This window comes from Engraulis encrasicolus, chromosome 7, assembly GCF_034702125.1.
Source record: "Engraulis encrasicolus isolate BLACKSEA-1 chromosome 7, IST_EnEncr_1.0, whole genome shotgun sequence".
NCBI lineage: Eukaryota > Metazoa > Chordata > Actinopteri > Clupeiformes > Engraulidae > Engraulis > Engraulis encrasicolus.
In genome coordinates, this window is record NC_085863.1 from 20727876 (window position 1) to 20755375 (window position 27500).

General features: G+C 41.8%; 2 protein-coding genes and 1 long non-coding RNA gene across 3 annotated transcripts in view; 2 read left to right on the forward strand and 1 right to left on the reverse strand.

Moving 5' to 3' along the window:
* Positions 1 to 4552, forward strand: part of LOC134451741 (rab5 GDP/GTP exchange factor-like) — a 10565-nt gene extending 6013 nt beyond the window's left edge. Inside the window, exons 8-12 of the mRNA XM_063202142.1 lie at positions 421 to 608; positions 1343 to 1411; positions 1600 to 1812; positions 3659 to 3724; positions 4430 to 4552. Of these exons, the coding sequence (XP_063058212.1) occupies positions 421 to 608; positions 1343 to 1411; positions 1600 to 1812; positions 3659 to 3724; positions 4430 to 4552 (659 nt within the window). The remainder of the gene's footprint in view (positions 1 to 420; positions 609 to 1342; positions 1412 to 1599; positions 1813 to 3658; positions 3725 to 4429) is intronic.
* A 4126-nt stretch (positions 4553 to 8678) lies between these two features.
* LOC134452019 (golgin subfamily A member 6A-like) lies at positions 8679 to 17475 on the forward strand. The gene is made up of 10 exons (XM_063202402.1): positions 8679 to 8838; positions 8940 to 9035; positions 10420 to 10626; positions 11934 to 12038; positions 12852 to 13001; positions 13386 to 13543; positions 15568 to 15646; positions 15946 to 16167; positions 16646 to 16696; positions 17313 to 17475. The coding sequence occupies exons 1-10, from the start codon at positions 8794 to 8796 to the stop codon at positions 17415 to 17417; spliced, it is 1218 nt and encodes a 405-aa protein (XP_063058472.1). The 5' UTR covers positions 8679 to 8793; the 3' UTR covers positions 17418 to 17475.
* A 2459-nt stretch (positions 17476 to 19934) lies between these two features.
* LOC134452020 (uncharacterized) lies at positions 19935 to 23242 on the reverse strand. The gene is made up of 4 exons (XR_010035337.1): positions 23148 to 23242; positions 22132 to 22223; positions 20737 to 20820; positions 19935 to 20575 (listed from the first exon to the last, which is right to left on the reverse strand). It is a non-coding gene; the product is annotated as an uncharacterized LOC134452020 (long non-coding RNA).
* Positions 23243 to 27500: the final 4258 nt, after the last annotated feature.

The window sequence follows — 27500 nt, forward strand, 5'->3', positions numbered from 1 at the left end:
CAAGATCAGCATCCGAGTCCAAGACAAGTCACAAGTCCATAGCAAAGCGGTTTTGAGTTTGGACGTGATCACTACAGCCCTGCTAACTGTAGTAACATAAGAGTAGAGTAGAGTACTTTTATTAATCCGAGGGAAATTAAGGTGTCTGACAGCTTACATGGATACATAGATACAAGACATAGAGAAAGACCTAATACACATTATTGCACATTGCAGTAAACATATAGCAAAATCTGAGTATAGCAAAAAGCATTACATCAGTTAACATACACACACCCACACACGAGGGACTACCTGGGTAGCTGTAATATCATGTTTCATATAAAGCTGCACAACCTAGCCTTTCTAATCATAATAGTCACATGTCTCTGATACCAGCTAACGATAACTATGTGTGTGTGTGTGTGTGTGTGTGTGTAGATGTGATCGAGATGGACTCTCGGCGTGTGCCTCGTGATAAGCTGTCGTGTGTGACGAGTTGCAGTAAGCACATCTTCAACGCCATCCGCGTCACCAAGAGAGAACCCGCCTCCGCTGACGACTTTCTCCCCGCACTCATTTATGTAGTCCTCAAGGCCAACCCCCCCAGACTGCAGAGTAATATACAGGTATTATATTATATTATATTATATTATATTATATTATATTATATTATATTATATTATATTATATTATATTATATTATATCAGATTACATTACATTACATTATATCATATACCTAGTGCCGAAGGCCAACCCACCCAGACTGCAGACCAGTATACAGGGATATTTACCGGTACATCACTTTATTATATTACATTACAGTAGCCTCTTACTGCAGCTGGGGTCGCAGACGACCCTATTCACTTGCTGAAAATGCTTAACTACATCATAACAACATTGCTATGACATTACATAGAGTCATAGTGCTGCGCTAACGGTAGGGACACATAGACACGAATTTGGCCAAGCGAAGCGAACTTCGCCATTCATTCCTATGAGACCTATGAGGCGAAGGCAAGCGAAAGCAAGCGAACAGGAGTGAAGCGAAGCGAAATTATTAAAGAAAGTTTCATGTTATGCAAATGAGGAGCAAATTCGCCACGACGACCTGATGATGGTTGAATTTCGCCTCTCTTCGCTTCGCTCGCCTCGCCTCCTATGTGTCCCTACTGTAAGGGGGTGGCTACAAGTAGATAATAAAAGTCAAGAGTTAACCCACATCTTTGTTGGGACAAATTATGTCGTCTAGTTAATTAGTTCTAACTGGTAATGTTGTCTATTTAATTATTTCTCACTAATGATGTTTTCTAGTTAATTAATTCTGACTAATAGTGTTTTCTGCTTCTGCTTGTGCTCCAGTACATCACCAGGTACTGCATACCAGCCAGGCTGATGACGGGAGAAGATGGATACTACTTTACTAACCTGGTACAAACTCTCTCTCTCTCTCTCTCTCTCTCTCTCTCTCTCTCTCTCTCTCTCTCTCTCTCTCTCTGTTACCAACCTGATTCTGATACAATTCTGATAGAAAAATATTTTTTGTTTGTAGAAAATGATTGTGCGTGTGTGTTTGTGTACGTGTACGTGTACCAACGGATCTGTGTGTGTGCTTGTAGTGTTGTGCGGTGGCCTTCATTGAGAAGCTGGATGCCCAGTCTCTGAACCTGAGTGTTGAGGATTTTGATCGCTACATGAGCGGAGAGGGCTCCCCCTGTGGGGAGTCGCGCGGCATCGGGGCCGGCAGCGGGCCGCATGCTGACAGCCCTGCTCTGGCAGAGGCACAGAGACAGCTGGAGACACTCAACGACCTCACACAGAGGCAGGAGAAGGTAGCGCGCACGCGCGCACACACACACACACACACACACACACACACACACACACATGCACACACACGAGAGGGTAACAAGCACACACACACACACACGCACACCAGTGATGCGCGGGCCGACGAAAAAACAAGATACACCCGACCGCTTTTTTTCCTAGTCCGACCGCTTGCCCTGCCCGCAAGAAATATTTATGGAAAAATATTGACCCGGTCCGCTTCCCGACCCGCCTTTGAAAATAGTAGCCGTGCGCACAATCACGTCAATAAATGTCTCAGCATGGTTCACTTTTGAGGGGTACACTTCACATCACAGAAAATGCTGAGCTGCAGGTCTAAGTTCGCTTAAATGGTTGATAGGGACCAGGTAGGCTATGAAAACACCCATTGTGGCAATGTAGCCTACAACACTTTATCTTCGTTTGGTTTGGTAGGCTACTCCTCTGCTCTGTCCTTTCCCTGAACTGAAATTGGTTTCGCTTTTTCCTATCCCGAAGTTGAGGGACAGGGAGGGTGCCAAGGCCACCCCCTCCTTCACCAAACTGCCAAGCGGTTAATTTGGCAGTTTGGGAAAGATCATCGCGTCACACAAACCACAAACGCAACCTGCGCTGCTGGTGCCACTATAGGCAACGCTTGTCTCTCTAACGCAAATGGTCATTTAGCCCACACAAAGCGTGAACTCTCGTAATCTTAGATGACTGCAATGTAAAGATCCATACATGATCACGTAGGCTGCAGAGCCCTTCTCAACTGATTATAGTTGCACTCACGATGCTATAACGCGACATGCCCTGTCCAACAAAAAGTAGCCTATGTTGAGATAACATTTTCTCACAAATTATTTATTTTATAATATGAACATTTCGATCATAGCCTAATATGTTTGTCTGTTACCCAGACTACCAAGTTTGATATTCATACAATGCTATTTTATTATTTAGGCTATTTATTAGTGGCGAGGGCATTGCTCTTCCACTGTAGGCTAAATTACTCAAATGAGCACTGCATTCAAAGGGAATAGGCTAATCATTTGGACATTGTATAGCCTAGGCTATTAGTAGCCTATTATATTTCGACAATGTAGGCATAGCCACACGAATCCCTAGATGTGGAGGAAATTAGTCTGTAGAGTTGGGGAGCAGACGGAACCAGTCGTCACGTGGATTGCCTCGTAGGACACAGGGAATGAAAACAAACTCTGTAAGCAACACAGGAGTGCGAAACCATTACAATTGTATAAGAAAATATGTATAGGCTATATCCATCATTGCAGTGTTTAGATAGCACCCTACGTGTTCTTCAAAATGCAATCAATGGTTGCACCAGCTGCACCTGCACCAGTTGCGCACAGAGGATTCGCCTCATTAAGTCTCCTGCAGAGCTCGTGGCACCATCGTAGTTATTCAGCCAAATAAACTTTGATCTATTTCGCAAAAAATGTCTCTGTCTGCTAAAGTAAACTATAGCCTATTGGCTATAGCCTACTTTAAAATTCGGGATCATTTCAAAGGTCCTGTCCGACCGCAACCGACCCGAATTTCATTAAAAATAATATTTCATAACCCGTGCTTACGGTCAACCGCGGTTAACTGCAAGCGCCCGCTGATTTCGGGTCAGCCCGCGCATCACTGACGCACACACACACACACACACACACACACACACACACACACACACACAAGTTAACACACACACACCTATGTGTATGTATTAATATGCAGTCCATGTGTACCATGTATCTACGTGTTATTAATGTGTGTGTGTGTGTGTGTGTGTGTGTGTGTGTGTGTGTGTGTGTGTGTGTGTGTGTGTGTGTGTGTGTGTGTGTGTGTGTGTGTGTGTAGGTGCTGTCCAGTGCGTGTGAGCTGCAGGCAGAGCTGGCGGAGTGGGAACAGAGTGTCATACGCCAGGTCAGACATCTTCATCATCATTTAATCATTTCATATCTGTTGTTTAGATTTACTTGAAAATCTTAACTTCTTGCAGAGAAGTTTGAGGGAAATATCTGTCTTTGGGGAACTGACAAAAGACTGTTGGTGTAGAATTCTTGTACACCTCTTTTGGCCAGGTGTGTAGCAGTTTAACCCCAGGTTAACCCATGGGTTACCAATGTTAAAGACAAGAAATCTCTGGCACACTGTTCATATTTGCAAAGTTTACTTGCAACGTTTCGGTCAACTGACCTTCTTCAAGTAATTCACCCATTGTGTGTTTTGTGGTTTTATTTACTTTTTGACTCATTCTCATTTTTTACATCAATGAAAAATGTCCTCAACAGTGTGCTGAGCTTCGAGAGCTTGTTGTTCATTCGATATCTCAGATCATTTCATCTACACCACGTAACAGCTGCCTTCAGTAGCACTCAGATGTGAATCTGGTCTTACACTGACATCTACTGGTCACAAAGTGCAACAGCACACAAAGGATGAGCGTAAAGGAACAACAAATTGACCTAGCTAGCAGTAGTATTATATTTCAGTTTTATATATATTTTTTAGAGATTTTGACTGAATAGTGTGTGTGTGTGTGTGTGTGTGTGTGTGTGTGTGTGTGTGTGTGTGTGTGTGTGTGTGTGTGTGTGTGTGTGTGTGTGTGTGTGTGTGTGTGTTTGACAGGTGAAGGGTATCCTCGAGCGCTATCCTCTTACTCTTCCTCCTCGTCCTCCTCAGCCGGCGATCGACTCCCAAAACACAGATGACGACAACCTACCCCCACCACTCACACCACAACTATTATAATGGGACATGTGTGTGTGTGTGTGAGTGTGTGAGTGTGTGTGTGTGTGTGTGTGTGTGTGTGTGTGTGTGTGTGTGTGTGTGTGTGAGTGTGTGAGTGTGTGTGTGTGTGTTTGTCCCAACGCAACCATCCTCCTGACTTAACACCGACTAAATCTCACTATCTCTCACTCACTCACTCACACACACACACACACACACATACACACACACACACACACACACACACACCTGTGTTAGCATTCTGCACCTTCAACGTAAAAGTCCGGACAATTCATTGTGTGTGTGTGTGTGTGTGTGTGTATGTATGTGTGTGAGAAAACAATAAGTTATTATTGTCCATGAAATACTGTATGTGCTTGTTTATATTAATTATGGGAAATCGTGTGCCTGTTCTAAATGGGAATACTGTATATGTCTGTATATATTATTTATGTGTGTGTGTGTGTGTGTGTGTGTGTGTGTGTGTGTGTGTGTGTGTGTGTGTGTGTGTGTTTGCACGTGTTATTATTAGTGTGTGTGTGTGTGTGTGTGTGTGTGTCCATGTGTGTATGAAACTAACTATGGTTTATTCAGGTGATTCTACATTCCGTATATTTATTTATTTATTTGTCTATAATGCTTATTCATGAGACCACCTAACGCAGACTTGAAATTTTCATCATTTTAAAGAGAGTAACTGCAAGACTTGAATTTTCACAGCAACCCTATCTCATCATTTTAAAGGAGTAACTTCTTGTTTTGTGAAGTTGTAAATGTTATTGACTGACGCATCCATGCATTCAGAGTGTGTTTGTGTGCTTGGGCTATCTTCGAGAGAGAGAGAGAGAGAGAGAGAGAGAGAGAGAGAGAGAGAGAGAGAGAGAGAGACAGAGAGATTGTTTGTGAGACCTTGTGTGTGTGCCTAAATATGTGTAATTCCTTAAATGTCTGTGTGTGTGTTCATGAGTAAACTGTAAAGCTGTAGTGGTGTGTTGACATGCACAATATCCCAGCTGTTAAAGGCAAGTATTAATTAATCAATTAATATATTATTGATGCAAATCCATGAATAGCCCATGCTAACTTATTGTCATGCCCAATAATCATAACTACTCACGACCACTCATCAATGAATGCTGATGTACCCATTGATACACTTATCAATGCTGATATACCCTAATAATAAACTTTGAGTGATGGAGACTGTTTCTGTTTGGTATTTTAAATGTGGCGTGAGGGTTTTCTACATTTAGATTTTGTCCTAGGATCACTTTGCTTTAAAGAGGCACTGTGTAATATTTTTAGTTGTTTATTTCCAGAATTCATGCTCCCCATTCACAAATGTTACCTTTTTCATGAATACTTAACTGCCACCATCAAATTCTAAGTATTCATTATGACTGGAAAAATTGCACTTTTCATACATGGAAAGATGGATCTTCACCATTGTCCACCATATTGAATTTCCAAAAATAGCCATTTTTAGCTGCAAAAATGACTGTACTTGGACCATACTAGAAAATATTTGTTTAATACTTTCATGTAAAGATCAAATTCGGCAATAGGCAGCCCAATTCCAATTAGCAGCATAGTTGCAGTACCTTTTTTGACCATTTCCTGCACAGTGTCCCTTTAAATTAATAAATAATAAAATATTAAGACTATCAATATGTCAGTTACAGTTGACCCAAAAGACTGCTGTTAGAATACTAACGAAAACAACGATGAGATCATATTACTTCAGTGCTTAGGTCATTACACTGGATACCATTGAGGTTTGGAATTGAGTTGAAAACTTGTCTTATTGTCTATAAGGGACTCGATAGCCTTGACCGTTATATTGCAGCTATGCTAGAGCAATATCATCCTTAAAGATATCTTTGGTCTTCAGCGTCTCTGCTATTGGTAAAATCCAGACAGGGTGAGATCTGGCATGTAGCCATTATGCTGCCAAATGCTGGAACCAGCTTCCTGTTGAAACTAGAACTGCCCCAACAGTGGTGTGTGTTAAAAAATAAATGAAAAACTTTTCTTTTCATTTGCCTTTGATCAACGATAGTTATCTATTCTCTGTCATACTTATTACTTTCTATAAAGTAGGTTGAATGAAAGTTATCATCATCATCATCATCAGCTTTATTCCAGACTCAAGGTCCATTATCAACAAAAACAACACAATACAGAACATTAAAAAAACATACAGAACACACTTATAAAAGACACTTGTACCAGTGTTTCCACATGTATGACTGGTATCGCACTGCACTAAGCGCCGGATTTGACAGCAGCATAATAATTTGATTACATGAGCCATCCAGTCTACAAATAAATTTATACATCAAGTTCCTCAACAATGCATGAAATGTGTTGACCCCTAGACCACAAAATATGTATGATAATGTGCTATGTATGATAATGTGCTATACTAATTCTATTGCTGTCGCAATTGCTATTAGCGTTCAAATTCCATATTCTCTGACTGTGCAATACTCAAATTCCATGACTGATATTGATGTTGATATACAGGCTAGTGTGTTTACATGTGGCCTCCTGACGTGTCCATGGAAATAGAATGATAGGGCCTAATCACCATAGAGCTATTGCCTTGGAAATAGAATCACCACAAAGATATTGCCATGGGGAAAGAATTAGTCTTCAGATAGATGACTTTATTCCCATAGAAATAGAATGATAAACTTCACAGACATAATCAGAGCGATGTGAATGCATAGTGAATGGGTGTAATATGTGTGTATATGCCTAAGGTGTGTAGGCCTATGTGTGAGAGAATGTAGTAGGATGTATATGCAGGGCCGCTGACAGCTTTTGCTGGGCCCAGGACAAAGTCATCTGAAACTCCCCCACCCAATACATAGAATGTAATAAGGGTCACATCTGGGCCCCCTATCTTCCTGGGCCCGGGACAACATACCCGTTTGTCTCCCCCTGTCGACGTGACTGTGTATATGCATTTCTGTGTGTATTGTATATTGTGTATGCAAAAGACGTGTGCGTGTTCATGGTGTATAGCATTTCTCCATTTGGGGCCTCATGCCTGTCAGGCCGACGCTTACTCTTAAGACTTCAAACCTTTGCGTCAGGCTGATGTGTTTGTGTGTGTGTCCATGTCAATGATTAGTTTTTATTCAACATCCTACAAAAACAATTCAGAAGTCATTCTCTCATTTGTAATTTGGGGTGTTGAATGGGGAAAATGTCCCCTATAAGCCCCTATAAGTCTATGCTGCTTGACAGCGAGGGAAATTACTTATTTTGAATGTTGCGCAAGTTAGGCTACTCCTAAACTACTCAATTACAGCATAGGCCTACGTGAATACGGCTGCACAGATATGGAATGGAGAGTAGGATACTGGCCAACTTCTATCGTTGTACAATAGAATTAGTAGAATAGTAATTTCACAGCCCAAGAAGACAGGAGAGACCTCCAGCGAGTTATCAAATCTGCTCAACGGACAATCAAATCAGATCTACCCAACATCCAGGATCTTTACAATCAGCGGTGTCTGACGAGGGCCAAACGAATTATAGCTGATCCGCACCAACCCAGCTACACACACTTCACCCTTCTACCATCTGCCCGGAGATAGGCCTACAGGTGCTTATAGGCCTGCGTGCTCACACCAGCCGACTCAGGGACAGCTTCTTCCCTCAATGTATCAGACTGTTGAATTAAAAAACATCAACATAGGAAGGAATCCACTCATCACATCTCCCCTTTCTCCAACCTGCCATATAAAGAAAGAAAAAATGCAGCTTTCAACTTTTTAAATATATAGTTTTTTTCCTACTTTTTTATTATTATTATTATTATTATTTACATCCTCTTTACATTCTTTTTTAACCTTTTTTGGGACTCTCAGAGCAGGGAAGCTTTTCATTGTGTATATATATGTTTCATATATATACACATGACAAATAAAATATCTTGTATCTTGTATATCTAGACTAGGCCTACTGCATATTCTGAGCGCTGTTGCCTTGGTGAACAGCGCAGAAGAATACCATCAGATCGGGTAAATTAACCCATTATGACGCACGCCTCTCTTCTATTATTACATCATCATAGCGATGTTCTGTATGTAATACTGAAACGATATGTGGCATTCTTAGTAATTTCTGGACAGAGTGTAGACGTGTTATTTTCTTCAAATTATCATTGAGTTAAGTGAAAGTCTGGTGTTGATGGCTGCCCAATTCATACGACCTCACGTGCGATAAAGAGACGTGCGATCCAGGGAGTCATGGCACCTAGCCACAGCACGCGACTGGGGGAGATCTCCAAACAGGTGAGGTTTCTTAGCATTTGTCATGCCATTTAGTTTTAAAACATTGAAGCTAAAGCAAGTGATGAGGACGTAAACCTTCTTTTGTACCAATACATTTTCAGATTGCTCGTTTCGTGGAGGAGCAGGCAAAGGCTGAGGCGGAGTCCCAAAAGAAAGTAAAAGAGGAGCTGGAGAGGATCATTAATCTGCAGAATGCCGTAAGAGCACATGCACACTACCGCTAGTTTAGACATTGGTTTTCAAAGTGGGGGCTGAGGCCGCGAGGGGGTGCTAGGGGCGGCAAGTTGGAAGAAAGTAGCTAAACAAATTAATTGAATTATCAATGCATACCAAAATACAGTTAGCCCGTTAGTTCCGAACGGCATCATAATAATGTATTGCATTTCTGAATAAATAATAGGCTACTACTATCATCGGTTGATCAATATCCGAATGGGGCACTGACTCACAGAGTGGACATTTCTCAAAACCTAGTGCGCGCACTTTTACGTGTTCAGCCTTGTCACACCAGTGATTGGATACTCCGTAGAGTTCACCAAAGAGTAGGCTATCCAGTCACTGGCGTCACTAATTAGGCTGATACACTTGGTAGTGTGCGCACTAGGTTTTGAGAAATACCCACTATGTGAAATGGGTGTACAGAAGGAATGTTATGGCACGACTGATAGGGGGCCTTGGCTTGAATCTACTGTGGTATGGGGGACTTTTTCATGCTAAGGTTTGGGAACCCCTGTTACAGAACATCATTATCTCTCTCTCTCTCTCTCTCTCTCTCTCTCTCTCTCTCTCTCTCTCTCTCTCTCTCTCTCTCTCTCTCTCTCTCTCTCTCTCTTTGTAACAAGCAACTCAATATTGAAAATGTATCAGAGTAAAAGCATGCAAATAAAGTATTCCATATTCTATAGCAGTGTTTCCCAACCAGGGGTACGTGTACCACAAGGGGTACGCGAGCACACCTCAGGGGGTACGTGGAGAAATGTAATAATAACAAATACATGTGTAGCCACTTTGAGACAGTTGAATAGATATAGAGCATGGGTGAGGGGGTACTCTTCATATGACAACATGGCTTAGGGGGTACGCAGGACACAAAAGGTTGAGAAACACTGTTCTAAAGTGTAGTAAGAGGTGGAAGCTATCAAACAAAAGTGTACTCTAGGGAAGTAGGCAAAGTATTCCGAAATATATTTAGTAGGCCTACCGCAGTGGAGTGTTTTACATCATTGCTAGTACTGATTAGTACTGTACACCTAATTATCTTCACACCTCTCTGGCCTCTTCTGATCTTGTGCTGCTCTGTGGCAGACTTCAAGGCCAACCTGAAAATAATATATATATATATATATATTGTGGAAAATGTGTGAAGATATATTAATGCACATTACCTATCGTCACACCTTTTTATAAGTAGGCCTACATGTCCCAAGGCCTTAACTGTAAATGTAAACCATTTTCCATCATTAGGTAGCTGATTCCTTCAACACTAAAAACATCAGTCCAGTCGGTTAGTTCCACATAGTGTCCAACTACCTCTTCTGCAAACTTCTCCACTGATCCTGTGCTGTGCTGTTTGCTGCTCAGTCACAGGCCAACCTGCAGACTCAATCCTGTGAGCTGAACCACAGGTTGAGAGCTTTGGAGCAGGAGAACCGCAGATTGAGGAGCAAGGTCAGGAATGTGGAGCACGAGAAGGAGAGGCTGAAGATGACGCTCCAGGAAATGATTGGACGTGCCTCCCAGGCCAACACTGCCAACCTGGAGAAGACCCACCACAACCATAAGCAGCAGGTACAGTCAGAAAGGGCAGTCATGGGTAAGCGGCTAGGGCGTCAGACTTGTAGCCGGTTTGACTCCCGACCCGCCAGGTTGGTGGGGGGGAGTAATTAACCAGTGCTCTCCCCCATCTTCCTCCATGACTGAGGTACCCTGAGCATGGTACCGTCCCGCCGCACTGCTCCCTTAGGGTGCCATTGGGGGGCTGCCCCATTGCACGGGTGAGGCATGAATGCTATTTCATTGTGTGCAGTGTGCACTTGTGTGCTGTGGAGTGCTGTGGAACAATGACAATGAGAGTTGGAGTTTATCAGGTGGGTATTTGCTTCACTTTCTCAAAGAGGAATATTGGGAGACCCAAGGGCTAGCTACTGTTTGCCTGGTTACCACCAGACCTAATCACAAGTGAGATTACGTCTGGTAGCCTGCCTACTGTAAATTCCATATAGGGGGCTGTGATAAGCTTTGGTGGTAACCAGGAAAAGTTGGAATACTTTGCCATTATGACATCCTGCCCCGCTCTCTGATTGAACAGAAACACTGTAAAGGTTGGAATACTTGGCCATTATGACCATTGATCTGTATTGAAGTCTTCTATATACAAATCTATGATTATGACACCCCACCCCGTTCTGTGATTGGACAGAGACAGGGACCATGATCTGGTCCATTTCTGAGGGTAGCTGAGGGTAGGAGACCCAAGTGGATCCTAGGATCCTAGACTGGGTCTAGGTTAGTCACTAAACCTGTCTGACCATTTTCTGTTTATTGCTGCTACTGGCTTAAGAGAGATTCAATGAAGACAGTCATTTTAAATCATTATACTGGGTCAGTAAGCTCAGTTTATGAGGTCACATCTATAAATTGCAGTCAGACATTTGTGAGAACAACACCTGAGAGGTGTAGGTAGGGCAGGTCTTACTCATGAAATATGCGACTGGTTTCACTTACCTACCAATGGAAAGAGTGGGTCACTACCACATTGAACCATGGGAAATGTTCGAAATAAATTTGTTCGGAATCCTGGGAAGATTTGAAATGTTCTAATCTAGATAGCCGACTGTCCAGATTAACTGAGAAACGAAATGTTATGCAGCACCACAGGGACTAAGGGCAGGCCCAGGCGAGGTACAAACGTGTCTAGTCAAAATGTCAATGAGGACACATACTTTTTACATACTTTTTACATACTTTTCAACTTGCAGCCATTTATTTGTCCATAGAAAGTGGTCACATAAAACGAGACAAGTGAAGTCAACGGATGTGTCTAGTTAAACTGTCAATGGGGAAACATACTTATGTGATGTTTGCCCTCTTCGTAGAGGGAACTGAACATGGTCACCACCTGGTTCCGGAACTCAGAGATGGGCAACAGCAAATTGGCCAAGAATGCCAACATGCTGCGGAGCCAGAGGGATGAGATCCAGGTGAGGATGGTGAATGTGCTGAATTCATTAACCTTGAAAGGGACACTGTGTGAGATTTTTAGTTATTTATTTCCAGAATTCATGCTACCCATTCACTAATGTTACCTTTTTCATGATAACTTACCATCACCATCAAATTCTAAGTATTCATTATGACTGGGAAAAATTGCATTTTGCATACATGAACAGGGTGATCTTCTCCATGCTCCGCCATTTTGAATGTCTAGAAATAGTAATTTTTAGCTGCAAAAATAACTGTACTTGGTCCATAATAGAAAATATTAGTTTATTACTTAGTAAACTTTCATGAAAAGATCAAATTTAGCAATAGACAGCACAGTTTCAATGAGCAGCATAGTTGCAGTACATTTTTGGACCATTTCCTGCACAGTGTACCTAGGGTGTGTGGGTTTTTGAACATTCTATAAAAAGAATGTGTTCTATAACAATGCAAGATTCTAAAATTCCAAATTGACGCCCAGAATTCTATAGAACTTTCACTGCCCGAACATTCCTGTCACACCGGTGTGACGGCACACTCTTAAAGGTGAATGTGCTGAATTCATTAAGGGTTTTAATGCCATTCTCATGTCGATTCACGTCACCAGATAGAGAATGCTTAAACAAGTCATAAACAGGCGAACAAACAGTCCATCGTATGATGCGCTGAAGACTGCACTTGCAAATTCTGGACTGGCAAAAGAGAATATGACTTTATATACCACAGTTTGTATGAACTTGCATTCTAAGAAGAAACATATCAACTAATAAACTGACAACAATATTCTGGCTTCTGTCCACGTGTTTGTGTAGGATTTGCTGGACAAGGAGAGGAATCAGAGCCGGATTCTGGACCTCCAAGTCCAACAGCTGCAAGAAGAGAGGAAAAAGGAGAAGAAGCAGCATGAGGACCTGATCAAGGACCTTGAGAGGCAGCTGGCCATCTTCCAGCGGCGGGCCATGGTACCATCTACACTAGTGATTCTCAACTGGGCTCTACAGCCCCCCCTCCAGGGGCATTGCTAGGGGGACGTTGAGAAGGATAAACTTGAGAGGGGACGGTGCATGGTTGCCATTGGGAAATATTAGTCTATTTTATCTTTTATTTTATTTTATTTTAACATTGAGATCATACATTTCTGGGGATCTCATATACATATTTTTTGCAACGAAAAAAAAGACCGAGCTAACTTGTAGGCTATTAAACCTGTAGTTACAGTATTTCTGAAAAGACATAAGATTGTATGTGACATTTCAATCAGACCAGTATTTAATTAATTTTATATTAATTAGTGATATTGCAGTATACACACCAAGACATTCCAGGCGTCCCCATTTGATTTTCAGGCGACCCCATGTGAGGTCCCGACCCCAAGGTTGAAAACCACTGAGCTGCATGAAGTATGCATTGAGATGGAAGAGGAACCTGCAAAAAACCTGCAGAAGGAGGAAAAGGTGCAGAACCTCACCTCAGAGCCCCAGAAGGCCACCTCAAAGGACCTCAGGTAGCACACTGACAGACATGATCCATAGTGCATACTGTATGGACATGGGATTTTTTCCTGATTTGTAAGGAAGTTTAGATTCTTAAAACTAAAAATGAATGTGTAACCATAGGAAACTCAAATGGATAGTCATGTACACTGGATATTTTTCTTGGTTTTGTGGCCCTTGCCAATCACAACCCTGTACTTAACATTTTCGTAACATACAGTATTTTGTTTAGGCAGCCGGCTGGACTTGCCTAGAGTAGACGATATCACTTGATTTGAAGGGTTCAGGGGTCCTAACCATCATAAGATCGTCATGACACAAGATCCGGAACATTAAAACCCCTTAATGCGCGCCGTACCTCCAGTGGCACGCTGTAATAGTCATTGAAATGTAACTACCATAGTCCTACAATACTATGACACAACACAGGCCCTTTAGTGATGCACCACGACTTGGTCACTACCATACTGGTAACAACAAATTTATAAAGCCGTGTCGTAGCCCCTTAATGCGCGCCGTACCTCCTGAGGCACGCTGTAATAGACATTGAAATGTAACTACCATAGCACTACAATACTATGACACAACACAGGCCCTTTAGTAATGCACCACGACTTGGTCACTACCATACTGGTAACAATGAATTTATAAAGCCGCGCCTTAAGGGGTTAAGGGGTTAATAATGTCATATTATTGATGTGTATGATTTTTGGGAGCAATGTCAACTTGATCTTTTCAAAAACCTTCAAATTAAGTGTTACTTACCACCACCTACACAGTAAAATTTGCAGTGTTGATTCGACACTGTTTTGTGGTGTGCATTGGTACTGCCCTAACGATTCGAATTGATTCAGTCTGATTCTACGATGCATTGCAATGCAAACATTTCTACTGTCACATTTTTACTGGAAGCAAGGCAAGTCATGAGGCTATTCAAGCAGTCAGATACTGAACAACAATTTAGTGGCTTTTGTGTGTATCAGTCCTGCAGTTTTCAAAGCTTTTAAGTGCTTTTATTTAATTTATTTGTTTATTTATTTATTAATTTATTTGCTCCGGAAATGCCCACGGAAGAAATTGAAACTTGAAAAAATATGCAGCATCGATTATGGCATTTACCGAATTGATAATTGAATTGTTCTGCCCCGCATTGCAATGCATTGCTGAATCAATTATTGTTGACACTACTACCCAGTGTTCTGAGCATATATGGTCCCACTCGATTTAAATTTAAATTCAAATCTTTGAGTGTTGAATTCACACTGCAAATAATCTGAAATTCAAGTCTTTAAGAGTTCATTCAACACTGAAAGAGTTAACATTTAGCAATGAAATTGAGTGGAACCATATGTGCTCAGAATAGTGTTGAAGTAACAATGCAACAGGTTGTTTATATATAAACGTACTTCTGGAGGAAGTCCGAGAGCAGTCATTACTAGCTCCCGCCTTCGCGCAAATATTTAACTCCCTCCTTCCCTCTGTCATCTGTCATGCGCGAAGGCTGTTCGAATTGTCCCAACACCTCCCCCTACTCCTCCATTTCACTAAATCACTCAGCTACAATTCCCCTATACACTCACAGGTAGGGGATGGAAGCAGATCTCATCCCACATGATCTCCGCTGAAAGCATCTCAGGGCCGAGGCCATCGAACATGCCAAATATGCCTATTGCCTATGCCTACTGTACACCAAGCACTCAAGGGCAAACTCGTGAATTACTGTGTAGGCTAGTGGTAGTCTGTTCCTAAAGCACAGAACATACTGTTGACATGGAGTGTCGCTTTTGACGATAACTGTCTATTGGAACACATACATTAATCCAGGACTCCGGCGCTTTTGCTTGAGAATGTCAATGAATCACCATTTTGGTGTTAATCCAAAGTGCAAGCCATCCTATATAGACGGTGGTAATAATGTCTTTACTGATAGTGTGAAAATGGCACCCCTGTGCTGGACTATGATGGCGGTGCAAAGTAATAACTAGAATGCAACATCTAGTGTCCTATAAAGCATCCTTATCTGCTCCTGCTGTAGGTCACATGAGCAGGGGGATTTGAGCCAGGTGAAGAACCTGGAGTTGGAGCAGGTGAAGATGCTGGAAGAGACCAAACAGGTGAGGGCAGCAGAATTATTAGAAAACGGTGTCTAGCGTGTAGTGAAGAGAACAACAAATACTATAGTTTAAAGAGAGATCAAATCTTCAAAACATTACAAAACAAGTCAAGCCAAGTTAGTGTGCCGCTATCCTGAGCTAGCCCAATTCGAGGATCTTATGCTGTAATGTTTGTAAAGCTGTAATGAAAATGAATGCCCAGTCTCTAAACCTGTGTGTGTGTGTGTCTGTGTGTGTGTGTGTGTGTGTGTGTGTGTGTGTGTGTGTGTGTGTGTGTGTGTGTGTGTGTGTGCTTGTAGTGTTGTGCGGTGGCCTTCATTGAGAAGCTGGATGCCCAGTCTCTGAATCTGAGTGTTGAGGATTCCGGTCGGCACATGAGCGGAGAGGGCTCCCCCTGTGGAACTGGGGGAGAGTCGCGCCGCATTGGGGCCGGCAGCGGGCCGCATGCCGACAGCCCTGCTCTGGCAGAGGCACAGAGACAACTGGAGACACTCAAAGACCTCACACAGAGGCAGGAGAAGGTAGAACACACACACACACACACACACACACACACACGAGAAGGTAACACACATGCGCACTAGAGCTGCTATCCTGAGCCAGCCCAATTCGAGGATTTTAGGCCATGAATTTCCTAAATGTGCATGAAGCCACATGACATTAAAAAGGTAGTGCAACCATTCTAGACTCACGTCAATATGAGCTGGTAGGCCATACAAATGCGCAAGGGCCAGGTAAAAGTTTGTCTTTGAAGTCCATCTCCATGCAGTAGCATAGCACAGCAACCAATCAGAGCAGCACATTGGACCTCACAAAGAGAAGTGGGGTCGAGGGGAGAGCAAGTGATCTCATCAGTGGGATTGAGGACAATCATTACAATACCCACATGGGATGTATTAGTGCATAATGTGAATATTGTGTGTGTGTGTGTGTGTGTGTGTGTGTGTGTGTGTGTGTGTGTGTGTGTGTGTGTGTGTGTGTGTGTGTGTGTGTGTGTAGAAGATGATTGGTGAGGAGAAGCCTCTGTGTGCCATGGGCATGGGCAAGAAGGTGAGTCTGGATTTCTCACAATCTGCAGAGTTTTACATGTATCCTCCAGCGCTTATAGTAGCTGTGAACAGGCTTCACTCAATGTTCATTAAATGTTGGAGAGCAAACTGGTCCACTTCAGAAATACTAGGGCAGGGACTACTGGAGCACTCAGATACTTTTTAGTTATTTTATTGTGGTGCAAGCATAATGACTGACCTTTTGGACGCAGTCCACCTTCAGATTCAAACCATACTGACATTGCTGACCAGAAAATAAAGACATTAAATGTTCATGTTGTAAGGATGCTGGCCCAAGCGATTAACTCAAATATTACAAGAAAAGAGGCGCACCTTGCATCAATTGCGTTTTTTCATTGCCTAGTGTACAGATGCGTTTTGGTCTGTTCCTTCTTCAGTGTGTAATCCAAGAGAGGGCCTGCGCCTTTCAAGGTGGCTTTTGTAGTGTGGGGGCTTTGGATTAAGCTTGCACTCAGTGGAAACTAAAAAGAGATGCCCATACAATACCAAGCTATTTTAAAAAGTGCAATCGTTTTGGTTGACCCCATCCTCTGTGCAATAAAAAAAGCCCACTGAAGGAGAGCCAACGTATATATATTTTTTTTCTGTCTGTGTAGGAGAAGATTGCTGAGGAGAAGCCCAGAGACAGCTCGGACCACATGAAGGTCCTCCGTTATTGGAGGTCAAGGGGCTTCGGCCTGGAAATGGTGGACGAGACCTAGCTTCGTCAAGACCTCAAATTCCAGGTCATGCAGAAAGAATAAAATCACAAAAAAGGAAAACAAATCTTTATTTGCATGTGCCTACTTGTGACCTGTTTTGTTATGGCTAGTCTCATATTTTTGTAATATATAATTACAAATATAATTATTTAATATAATTAAATTGTTGCTTTGAGTCAGCTCTGAGTGATGTGTAAGGGTATTTATGCACTTCAGTCCATTATGCCCCATCCTTGGCTGGATGGTTAGGGAGGTAGCCTTAAGATCAGAGGGTTGCCGGTTCGAATGCCACCCTGACCTCCCCATGCTGCTTTGCACAATCGTTCCGATCTGGAAGACAGCATGGAATCTGTTCGAGAACGGACAAGATCGGTGCCTCCAATCAGGGAGTGGGGAGGGGTGGAAAGGCGATGACTGCAGTTTGTTTGAATAGATGCAACTGACGCGACTGGCTACGTATGCCAAAAGATACACGGCCAATAAACAGCCATCGTCAATCGTAAATCACACACCCCCTACGGGATTTACCGTACAGTTGGCAGGTCTCCAGACCTTATCTCACTTGGGATTAGGTCCAGTGATAACCAGGCAACTTGAGCAAGGCACCTAACCCCACATTGCTCTGAGGACTGTAACCAATACCCTGTACTGTAAATAGCTGAAAGTTACTTTGGCTAAAAGCATCATCGAAGTGCAATGTAATGTAATATCATGTAATGATATGAAACAGAACAGCTTGTTACAGGAGTTGGAACAACATATACAATGCAATGAAAGCAGACACCTTAAAAATAATACCAGTGCTAATGTAAAATGTAATGTAATGTAATAGAATAAAACACAACAGCGTATAGATCTTCAAACACAGTTTAATAGAGGACATCGATCACCAGTGTCAACACTTTGTTGCTTTGATTTTTTTTGTCATTTGTTTCATTGTTACATTGTTTTTAATATTTATTTCTCATTTTTATTCATATTTATTTGTTTTCTTTACGTGGTTATTAGTTAGTTAGTTATAGGTGGCTGTCTCCTGCTCTGCCCCAGAGTGGAGGGTGTGTGTGTCCACTGTCATGGCTTTGCAAAGGTTCCATTATTGCTTTACAGGGAGGACACACACACACACACACACACACACACACACACACACACACACACACACACACACACACACACACACATGGGCATGGACACACTCTTAATGTAGTGAACCACACACACACACACACACACACACACACACACACACACACACACACACAGTTGTTGAGAAAAACCTGGAGTAGCAGAACCCAAGTACCTCTCGCTGCGACCCGCGGGAAGGCGTGGCCATGACATCAGTCCCCGCCCATCAGTCACAGGTGCATTCTGGGATTGTATGCATTTTGATCGTGCAACACATAGAGGTCTGTGGCTAAACTTCTTTCTCTGACTACACTCATTCGTTATCAAGCCCCGCACATCCAAGACAAGGACAGTATCGTAGGTATTTTGATCGCTAAAACCACTCTGAAATCACAGCTGATATCACATTTTTGTGCTTTTATTAAGCACTTGATAAAGCATCACACAACTTTGCACGCATTTAACGTATGACTAGTTTTAATAAAAGGAAACTTAATCCAGTATGACATTTTAGGCTATGTCAGCATTTGTAAAGAAACATAAAATTATGGTTAGCTACCAATGGCATGTTTTCTTCCCCATCACAAACATATTTTACAACATTAGGCCTACCCAATTAATTGTTACAAAAATAATTTAAAGGCGCAGTGTTATATTCTTAGTAATTCATTTCAATAATTTATGCTTTCCTTTTACAAAGGTTCCCTTTTTCACTTACCACCACCATCAAATTCTTCAGTTCATTATGACTGGGAAAAAATGCACTTTCAATACACGAAAATATGGATCTTCCCCACGTCTGCCAATTCGACTTTCCAGATAGACTAGTGATGTAAATTTACATAATGTATGTAGGCTACATTTATGATGCAAAGATGCCTATCTTTATCTGCAAATCTTACTGTAGGCCATACTATTAATTTATTAGTTATTATATTAGTCTATTACATAGCAGTGTTCAAGATCAAATAAATATTCAAGATGAAATTTGGCAATAGGCAGCACAATTTCAATGAGCCGCGATGTAACTATATCAAACTACATATCTGTTGTAACTATAAACTAGGTTTGATATTTCGTTTAATTGTCCAAAAGGAATACTGTAAGTTTGCAAAATAATGGAACATGGAATGGAAGCACACTAAAACAAAATGAGACAAAATGTTCTTTGTGACCATTTCACTCATAGCAGCATAGATTTGCAGCAAAATTAACACTGCCACTATACAAGTCCAGTGAGATGTAGTTTTGAAACAGCCCCCATATGCAAAAAAGCAATATATATCAAGTAATAATATAGTACAAGAGCTACTGCTAGTACAACACTACACAATCTACGGCAAATCAGGTTAGTATTTACAATAGGCTGTGTCATCAATACAAAACTAGGATGGGTTACACCTATGTACAGGAATAAGAAGATGAATTACAGACAGAGCCATGTGGCACAGAGTCCAGACCAATAGTAATTCACAGTTCAATCCGCATAGACTACTAAAGCTTTGTTGTACAGTCCAGAGGCCGGGCTTTAAGTATTCAGTCATATAAGTGGCAGTGCAGTAAAGGTAGACAAGGAGCTGTGATTAGCAATAAAGGTGCAAGAGTGAGTCATATAACATTTGTGTACAAAATAGTTACACAGTCCAATTCCACAGTCAATAAAAGTGCATTTTTCATGGATTTGTGGGAGGGGGAATAGGGAGAAGCTCCACTTCTACCATGAAAGACTCGATAGACCAAATTAAAGTTTAAGATATTTATTGAGACACTGAAGTATGCAGTAGTGATTCTCTTTGGCGTAGGCCCCCGCCTGCTTTGAATAATTCAGATGAAGAGGGCGCATATCCTGCCGATGGGTAAGGCGGGGGGGGGCTACCAAATGGTGACGGTGGCTGGAGGTCGTGGTTCTCACAATCCTTGTGGTGGCAAGGCGTCAAAAGCAGGGACGCCTCGCAGAGCCTCCTCGTGGGACGAGGACCGGCCAGCGATGGAGGCTGAAGTGGAGGCGGTGGGGGCGTCGACACCTGCGCACTCTAGTCAGTGGAAGAGCAGAGATAGACAGAAGGTTTATAAATGAGCGGGCAGGCATCCTATTGGCTCTAGGTAAATGAATGAGAATACAAGGGAGAGGGTGTGCCTAAGAACAAGAACAGTGATTGGTTGGTTAATGCAAGAGAATAATTGAGCTGAATACCGTCTCATCCTCCTGGCAGAACTTAACGCCTTACAGCTTACACGTCCTCCTCTGCTATACAGATCCTGAAGTGAGGCTCTTCATCTGTTGTAATAAATAGACAGTCAAAGGTCAAGAGAAATTTACTACAAATACGTATCATAATATATTATACACATGTACCACCTGTACAAAAAAGCAAAGAATTAATAGCAGCCAAACAAAATCACACACACAAAAAATGAATAGCAGCCGAACAAAATAAGTTTTTGGACTGTGGTGAGCTTTATGCTTTTCCAGTCTTTTCTTTTCGTTGATATGGGTGTCAACTGTGCAAGAGTATTTTGTAATGAAATTAAAAGGGAAATTGAAGCCAATATCTCATACTAACTCTCATACAATCGTTTGCTACATCACATTAACAGAGGGTATGTTTTGTTTTCCGGCCCATCACAACTCCAATGACACTTCTGTTTCTTAAGTGCCATATAATTTCCCCCTAGACTAGTACATACAGAAGTCTTGAAAATAGTCACAGTTGTCTTTACTGTATATCTGGTCTCATACTGCCACCTGTTGGTTAAACCATGTAGCTGTCTTACCCAAACAGGCACAATATCCTGCAGGGCATAAAAGACAGACAATAAAAATGAGAGCAACAAAAATAGAACATGGGGAGTAGTCTGCACAACCATGTATTGAACATTCTCCTATGCCTTAGTGGTTAGGGAGGTGGTCTTAAGATCAGAGGGTTGTTCAAATACCCCCCATACCTCTCCTTACACCTCTATCCATGACTGCAGTGCCCTTAAGTAAGGACACCTAACCCCACATTGCTTCACTGAAAATCATTTCAAATACAGCCATTATGTACCTCACCAAAATTAGCACATCCCATGTTAAAATCCCATAGCATGCTTGATTTAACAGTTCTGCAACAGTCCGATAACTCCGGTAGCAGATTTGTTTATCTTGGTGTTGTGGGTAAATGTTTAAAACATTAATGGCTGTATTTTGATGCAACAAATTAAAGCAGTTGTACAAGTTGTATACAGGTTGCTATTCATTGTGTCAAAGTGAAATTTCAAAGTGAAACATTGTCCACTGAAAAGATATTCTTACAAATCTGCAGAAATGTGAGGGGTACACTCACTTCTGTGACATGTTGTGTTTTCATGATTTGGGCGATCAGAATAAAGTATTTCCCACACACATCTCTTCCCTGATGCATTCATATTAATATGTCAAGTTATTGTCTACTTTGCATCAATGCAAACATAATGACAGTCAAATCATGACATTTCTACACTGCAAGCTACCAGTCAGACTAATATTGTTCATATTGTAACTGATGAGCAACGCAACTACACATTAAACCTAAATACTAACTTAATATTGCGAGAAAGCAATGTTAACCTTGTGTGATTAGGTTAATGGAGAGAAAGTCAAGGTCCCTTCTCTGGAGTTTTCCGTCATCCAGGCCCTTGGGTCCATCTGTTGTAAGAAACCTGGTAGGATGTAGAGGGGAAAAAAACGAAAAACAAATCCATTTAAAAAATGTGCACAGAATTTGTCTATTATACAGTACTCGTCCACTTTCATCTTTTCTACCTTTTAAGAAAGAAGCATACAAAACAATCCATATCCACTTTGACACTAGGCACACAACTAACTATAGCCAGTCATGTTCTTTGAATTGTTCAGTTATTTTATGATATCAGTTTATCTGAAACAAAAACAAATGGGAGGGCATTCTTGCCTCTCTTCCTTGCCATCTGCTAGTCTGTGCAAGCTACTACACCAAACGCATGGCTATTCTAGTCAGGAGGTCTACTGTGCAAGTCAACATAGCCCTTCCCAACTCTATAACAACAGCCAAACATGTTTTTAATAAGGAGGATAGAGCTCAGTGGAAGTTCTGGCACGGTTACTAATTCTGTTTGACTGCGTTGGCTACTAGTAGCGCCCTCTGAGCTCATGTGAGCTATGTGTCTCAGATGGTGCGCCTGTTCTCTTTTGGCACTATCTTTCAGTGCGCAATTAATACGCCATATGCACTGAACCATAAACAATGAAGTGCAGAAGTGCACCATTTGAGAACCAGCAATGGTCACGTCGTATTCACCTTGCTGCATCCCTTGTTTACCACATGGTTGCTAAGTGGCTAAATTATTGCCACTCAGTTATCCTTAGCGCCAGCGAAGTAACTGACTTCCCATATATTTGACAAATTTGTAATATATAGTTTGATATTGCCAAATGAGAGAAATACAACACAAATGACACGAAGTACATCATTATTAATCAGAAATACCGATATTGAACGTGGCCTGCGTCTGGCTAAATTTAGCAATGTGCAGTTAAATTAGGTAGGAGCCATCATTGATATTAATCATTGTTGTCCCTGAAAATAACTGTAACGTAACGCTCACCTTTAGTCATTTTCCTCATGAAACAAAACGTGAAGATTGGTATCCTCGGAGTGGCATGTTTTCTCTTCACTTTCTCTCCCCATCATCCGATTTTGTTTCTGGCATCAATCGGGCTAAGCAATCCCAGAATGCACCTGTGCCTGATGGGCGGGGACTGATGTCATAGCCACGCCTTCCCGCGGGCCGCAGCGAGACCACAGACTTCTTGGGGGGTGGGGCTTCAGACGACTTTGACCCGGGCCAGGGCAAAGCTGTCAGCGGCCCTGGTATGGAGATAGCAGCATGCTGCATGTCCACCAGTGTTGCCAGATTGGGCGGTTTCCCGCCCAATTGTGCTGCTTAGGATGACTGTCTGCGGGTAAAAATGGATTTTGGAGAAAACAACGCCAGATTTCTGGCCATGGAAATCAATGGAATTGGGTGGGCATTTAGTGCTTCCAGGCAGGTTTTGAGCATTTTTTGGGCTGGAAATCATCAGCCTCATCTGGCAACCCTGATATCCACTACCAGTGTGTAGTATTTCCCCTTGATAAATGGCCTCGCTCCTCTCTGAGACCCAACAAGTGAAAATCAATATGCCTCCATAATGGAAAATGGAGACTACATTTAGTGTGTGTGTTGACAGAATATAGGCCCAATGCTTGGTACAATGTACAAGTGCCACAACACAACACAACACAGGTCAGAGCGTTCATTTCACAAGCCTGACCCTCTTAGAAGCCCACACATGTCAGGGACAACCAGGAGTAAATTACAATATTTAGAGGCTGAGGCAGAAGAGAAGTGAGCAGTGAGAGAGAATATGGCATATAGGATTCAAAACAAACATCTGGAGGAGAGAATGCCTGTCTGTATGCACACATGCCTGTGCTGTGTTGGTTTTACACGATTCCTATGAAACGGTAAATTACTACAAAGTAGCCTAGACCTTGGAATGTATGTGTATGCCTGTGTGTGTAATACATGTACATCGTAAGAGTTACTGTGCACAGTGTGATATACGATTGTGCGTGTGTGCTTGTGTGTGAAATACATGTGCATTCTAAGAGTGTGTGTCTGTGAAATTGATAGTACTTTTTCCAGCAATAGTTATGTTCTCGAGTTAGATTATGCCGAATGAAAATCATGTAATAACAACACCCTGTATGATGTGGTTATGTGGCTAGTAGTGTTAGTCGGGCAGCCATCGCTCAATGGTTAGAGCAATGTTTCCCAACCTTTTTGTCTTGTGTACCCCCAAGCCTTTTCATTGGGCCACGAGTACCCCCTAAGTCAAGTTCTATATCGCTTTCTCCATCCCAATGTAACTAAGCTCCATATGTTTGTTAAAATTAAAGTTTTCCAAGTACCCCCTGCAGTGTGCTCACGTACCCCTAGTGGTACACGTACCCCTGGTTGGGAAACACTGGGTTAGAGAACAGGCCTTTAGATCAGAGGGTTGCAGAAAATTCAAATCCCACCATAAACAGCACCCACATCCATGCCTGTACCAAGTACCATTAAACAAGACACCTACCTCTGTAGCACCAGGGCCTGTAACCAATGCCCTGTACCTGAATGACTGTACGTCGCTTGTAATGTAACGGTGATGCATTATACAATATGCATGATATTTGTTTTCATAACGACAGAGACCCAAATTAAAGCCACGATTAACATAAATTTACAGAAATGTTTGGTAAAAAAAAAAAATGCAGGGATATTTTGTAATATGGTTTTACTATACAATCATAACTGTGAACTGCACTCTGTACACTGTAGGCCTACTGTGATACTCTGTGATCCCAAAATACATGCATATTACAATGCTTTACTGTAAATGTGAATATTGAATATCGGAGGCACTGGGGGTGCAACAGCCTGGCTAGCTGATACTGACCTGATGCCATGACACATGATGACTCATCCCCCTCTTCATCTTCATCAGCCTCTTCTTCTGTCTTCACAAGGAGAGCTGGAAAAACATGGATTGTTGTATGGTCTGTAGCCTATCTCTCGATAGTGTGTGTGTGTGTGTGTGTGTGTCTGTGTCTCTGTGTGTGCCTTAATAATAACTTATTTTATGTTTACTGGCCACTTCCTATACACAGTATTTTGATTTATTTTATGTGTCTGACAATAATGTGGCAACAAAAACGTCACAGAATGCTGAATTATGCTTTGGTACATAAAGGGCTCAGGGTATGCATGCACGCACACAGATATATCAGATGTAGGCCTGTAGTAGGCACTGGGGGCTTGTAGGGGCACTGTAGTTTGTAGTCCTGTGAGGATAACTTGAAGCAAGCTCTTTGACTGTAGGATAGGATACATACTTATATCTTTTTTATATATATAACAATGAATGTGTATTTATTTTTTTCATGAGTAGGCTTGCCACAGTTTCTTACTTAATATTTTGCTGGACATCAGAGTAGTCGTCATCCACCTCCTCTTTCTTCAGCTGTTCCAGCTGTTCATCATCAATGACTTGACTTGACTTGACTTGATGATCACTACCTTTATTCCCAGGTCTTCCCATGTGAAAACACCAGCTGAAGAGCCAATGCTGGTAATCTCCCAAAACTCTGGCTCTATCTTGCAGGTGCAGGACGTTTTCTTTGCCATCCTTCTGTGGGGGACGGAACAGATGGATATCCACAGTCGGGACAAAACACCAGCAACTGTAGAATCGCAGCTGTAGGCCTAATGAGTCTTTTAATTTGTTGCAATGTTTGTTAACCTCTTAAGCTTCGGGGCTATTTTTGAGTGTTTTTAAGGTTTTGCACAACGTCTACTTAGATGCTTCCTGTGTCTGCATACTTTGACCCATCATGAAGTGGCTGGTACCATTTGAAAGTAGAGACTCTGTAGAATCTTCAGGAAGTGACAGGAAGATTTTGTGATGTACTGCCAAGGACTTACAGGGGTTAGAACATATTTTTTCTGAAATGCGTTCATGAAGACCCCCTAGAAATTACTACATTTCAGCAGTATAGCTGATACATTTGGCATTGGAAACATATTTAAGACTTCATCACAGGTCTACTGAAGCTGTTTGTCAAAGGAGAACTTGCTACATCTATATATGACCTTTACCAAGACAATTATGTGTGGATATACACATGCGTTTTACCAAGTGTCTTTTTGTATTTTTTTTTAGTTAGTCAAAATGCACCCCCCATATAAGGTCTTACTGTACAAGAACCTTTTGAGCTAGAAGCCTTATCATAGTCACATATGAAAGCATACTCCTGGAGGTGTTATACAGTCATCAGCCATGGTTGGATATGCCTTTTGGGTAGTATTACAGAGATGTTGCTGTACAGTACTGTACGGTACTGTACACTATGTACAGTAAAAACATGGTAAGAAAGGGGTATTGTTGAGCAGATTTGAGATTCCTTTGTCCCTGGGTGTAATACAGAAGAGCTATATGACTCATTTGAAAACCTGGACTCTGGGCTATCACTCAGTCTTTGAATGGAGTTTCTAGCTCTTGCTTTGAGGGAGCTGCAGTCATTCAAAGCAAATGAGCCAATACGAAGCTGTGTAAAACAGGACCTGCCTACTTCTCTTCTAAGGCTTGTCTTTCAGGGTAGGAATGTCACAGAGCCACCCCAGTGCTGCCCATGTAATCAGCAGGGTCTGGGGATCATGTGGAATACCATTGATCATGTGAAAAATATGGAAGTGTGGACAAAAACAGCACAATTCCTGAGGGGAAAAAACATGATCATTTTTTTCCACAATAAAGTGGTTTTGTTTGACTGGAGTTGTACAACTTTTGGTTGAAATAAAGTAAAAAAAGACTACACTCTCATAAACCTTGGATTGTAACAGACATTTTGAGACCATGCTGATAAGGATATGTTCATGTTTGGATGTCCACTCATCCTAGGAAGGTAGGGAGACATCAGGCGAGGGGTGCTTGAGGGGGTCAAATTTGAAAGGTGACATTGTGTAATAAATTGATAATAATGCACATACAATATGTTCAAATCCCTGTATAGTAGTGCTAGATGTGTTCCTGAGGTTCTAAGCTTTCCAATGATATATAATGTTCCTGGGTTTTTTACACCACCTGGATTTTAAACAATTGCGGAATGAAGATCAAGTTCAAGTTAAAAGTCATTGAACCCGGTACCGACCACCCCGAACTTTATTTGTTGCAATGTAGGAGCTAACATGAATTCAATGACGTGCAGTAGGCCTACTGGCTGGACACTGTCTTCTGAACATTTCAAATGAAGGCCTACATCCAAAATAAATCATATTTTGTGGAAAGTGCTCCATAAGGGCCTAATTCTTAAACTAACCGTAGGCCTACAGTTTGAAGAGTTTGAAAGGTTCTCTTTACTCATTACATGAAAT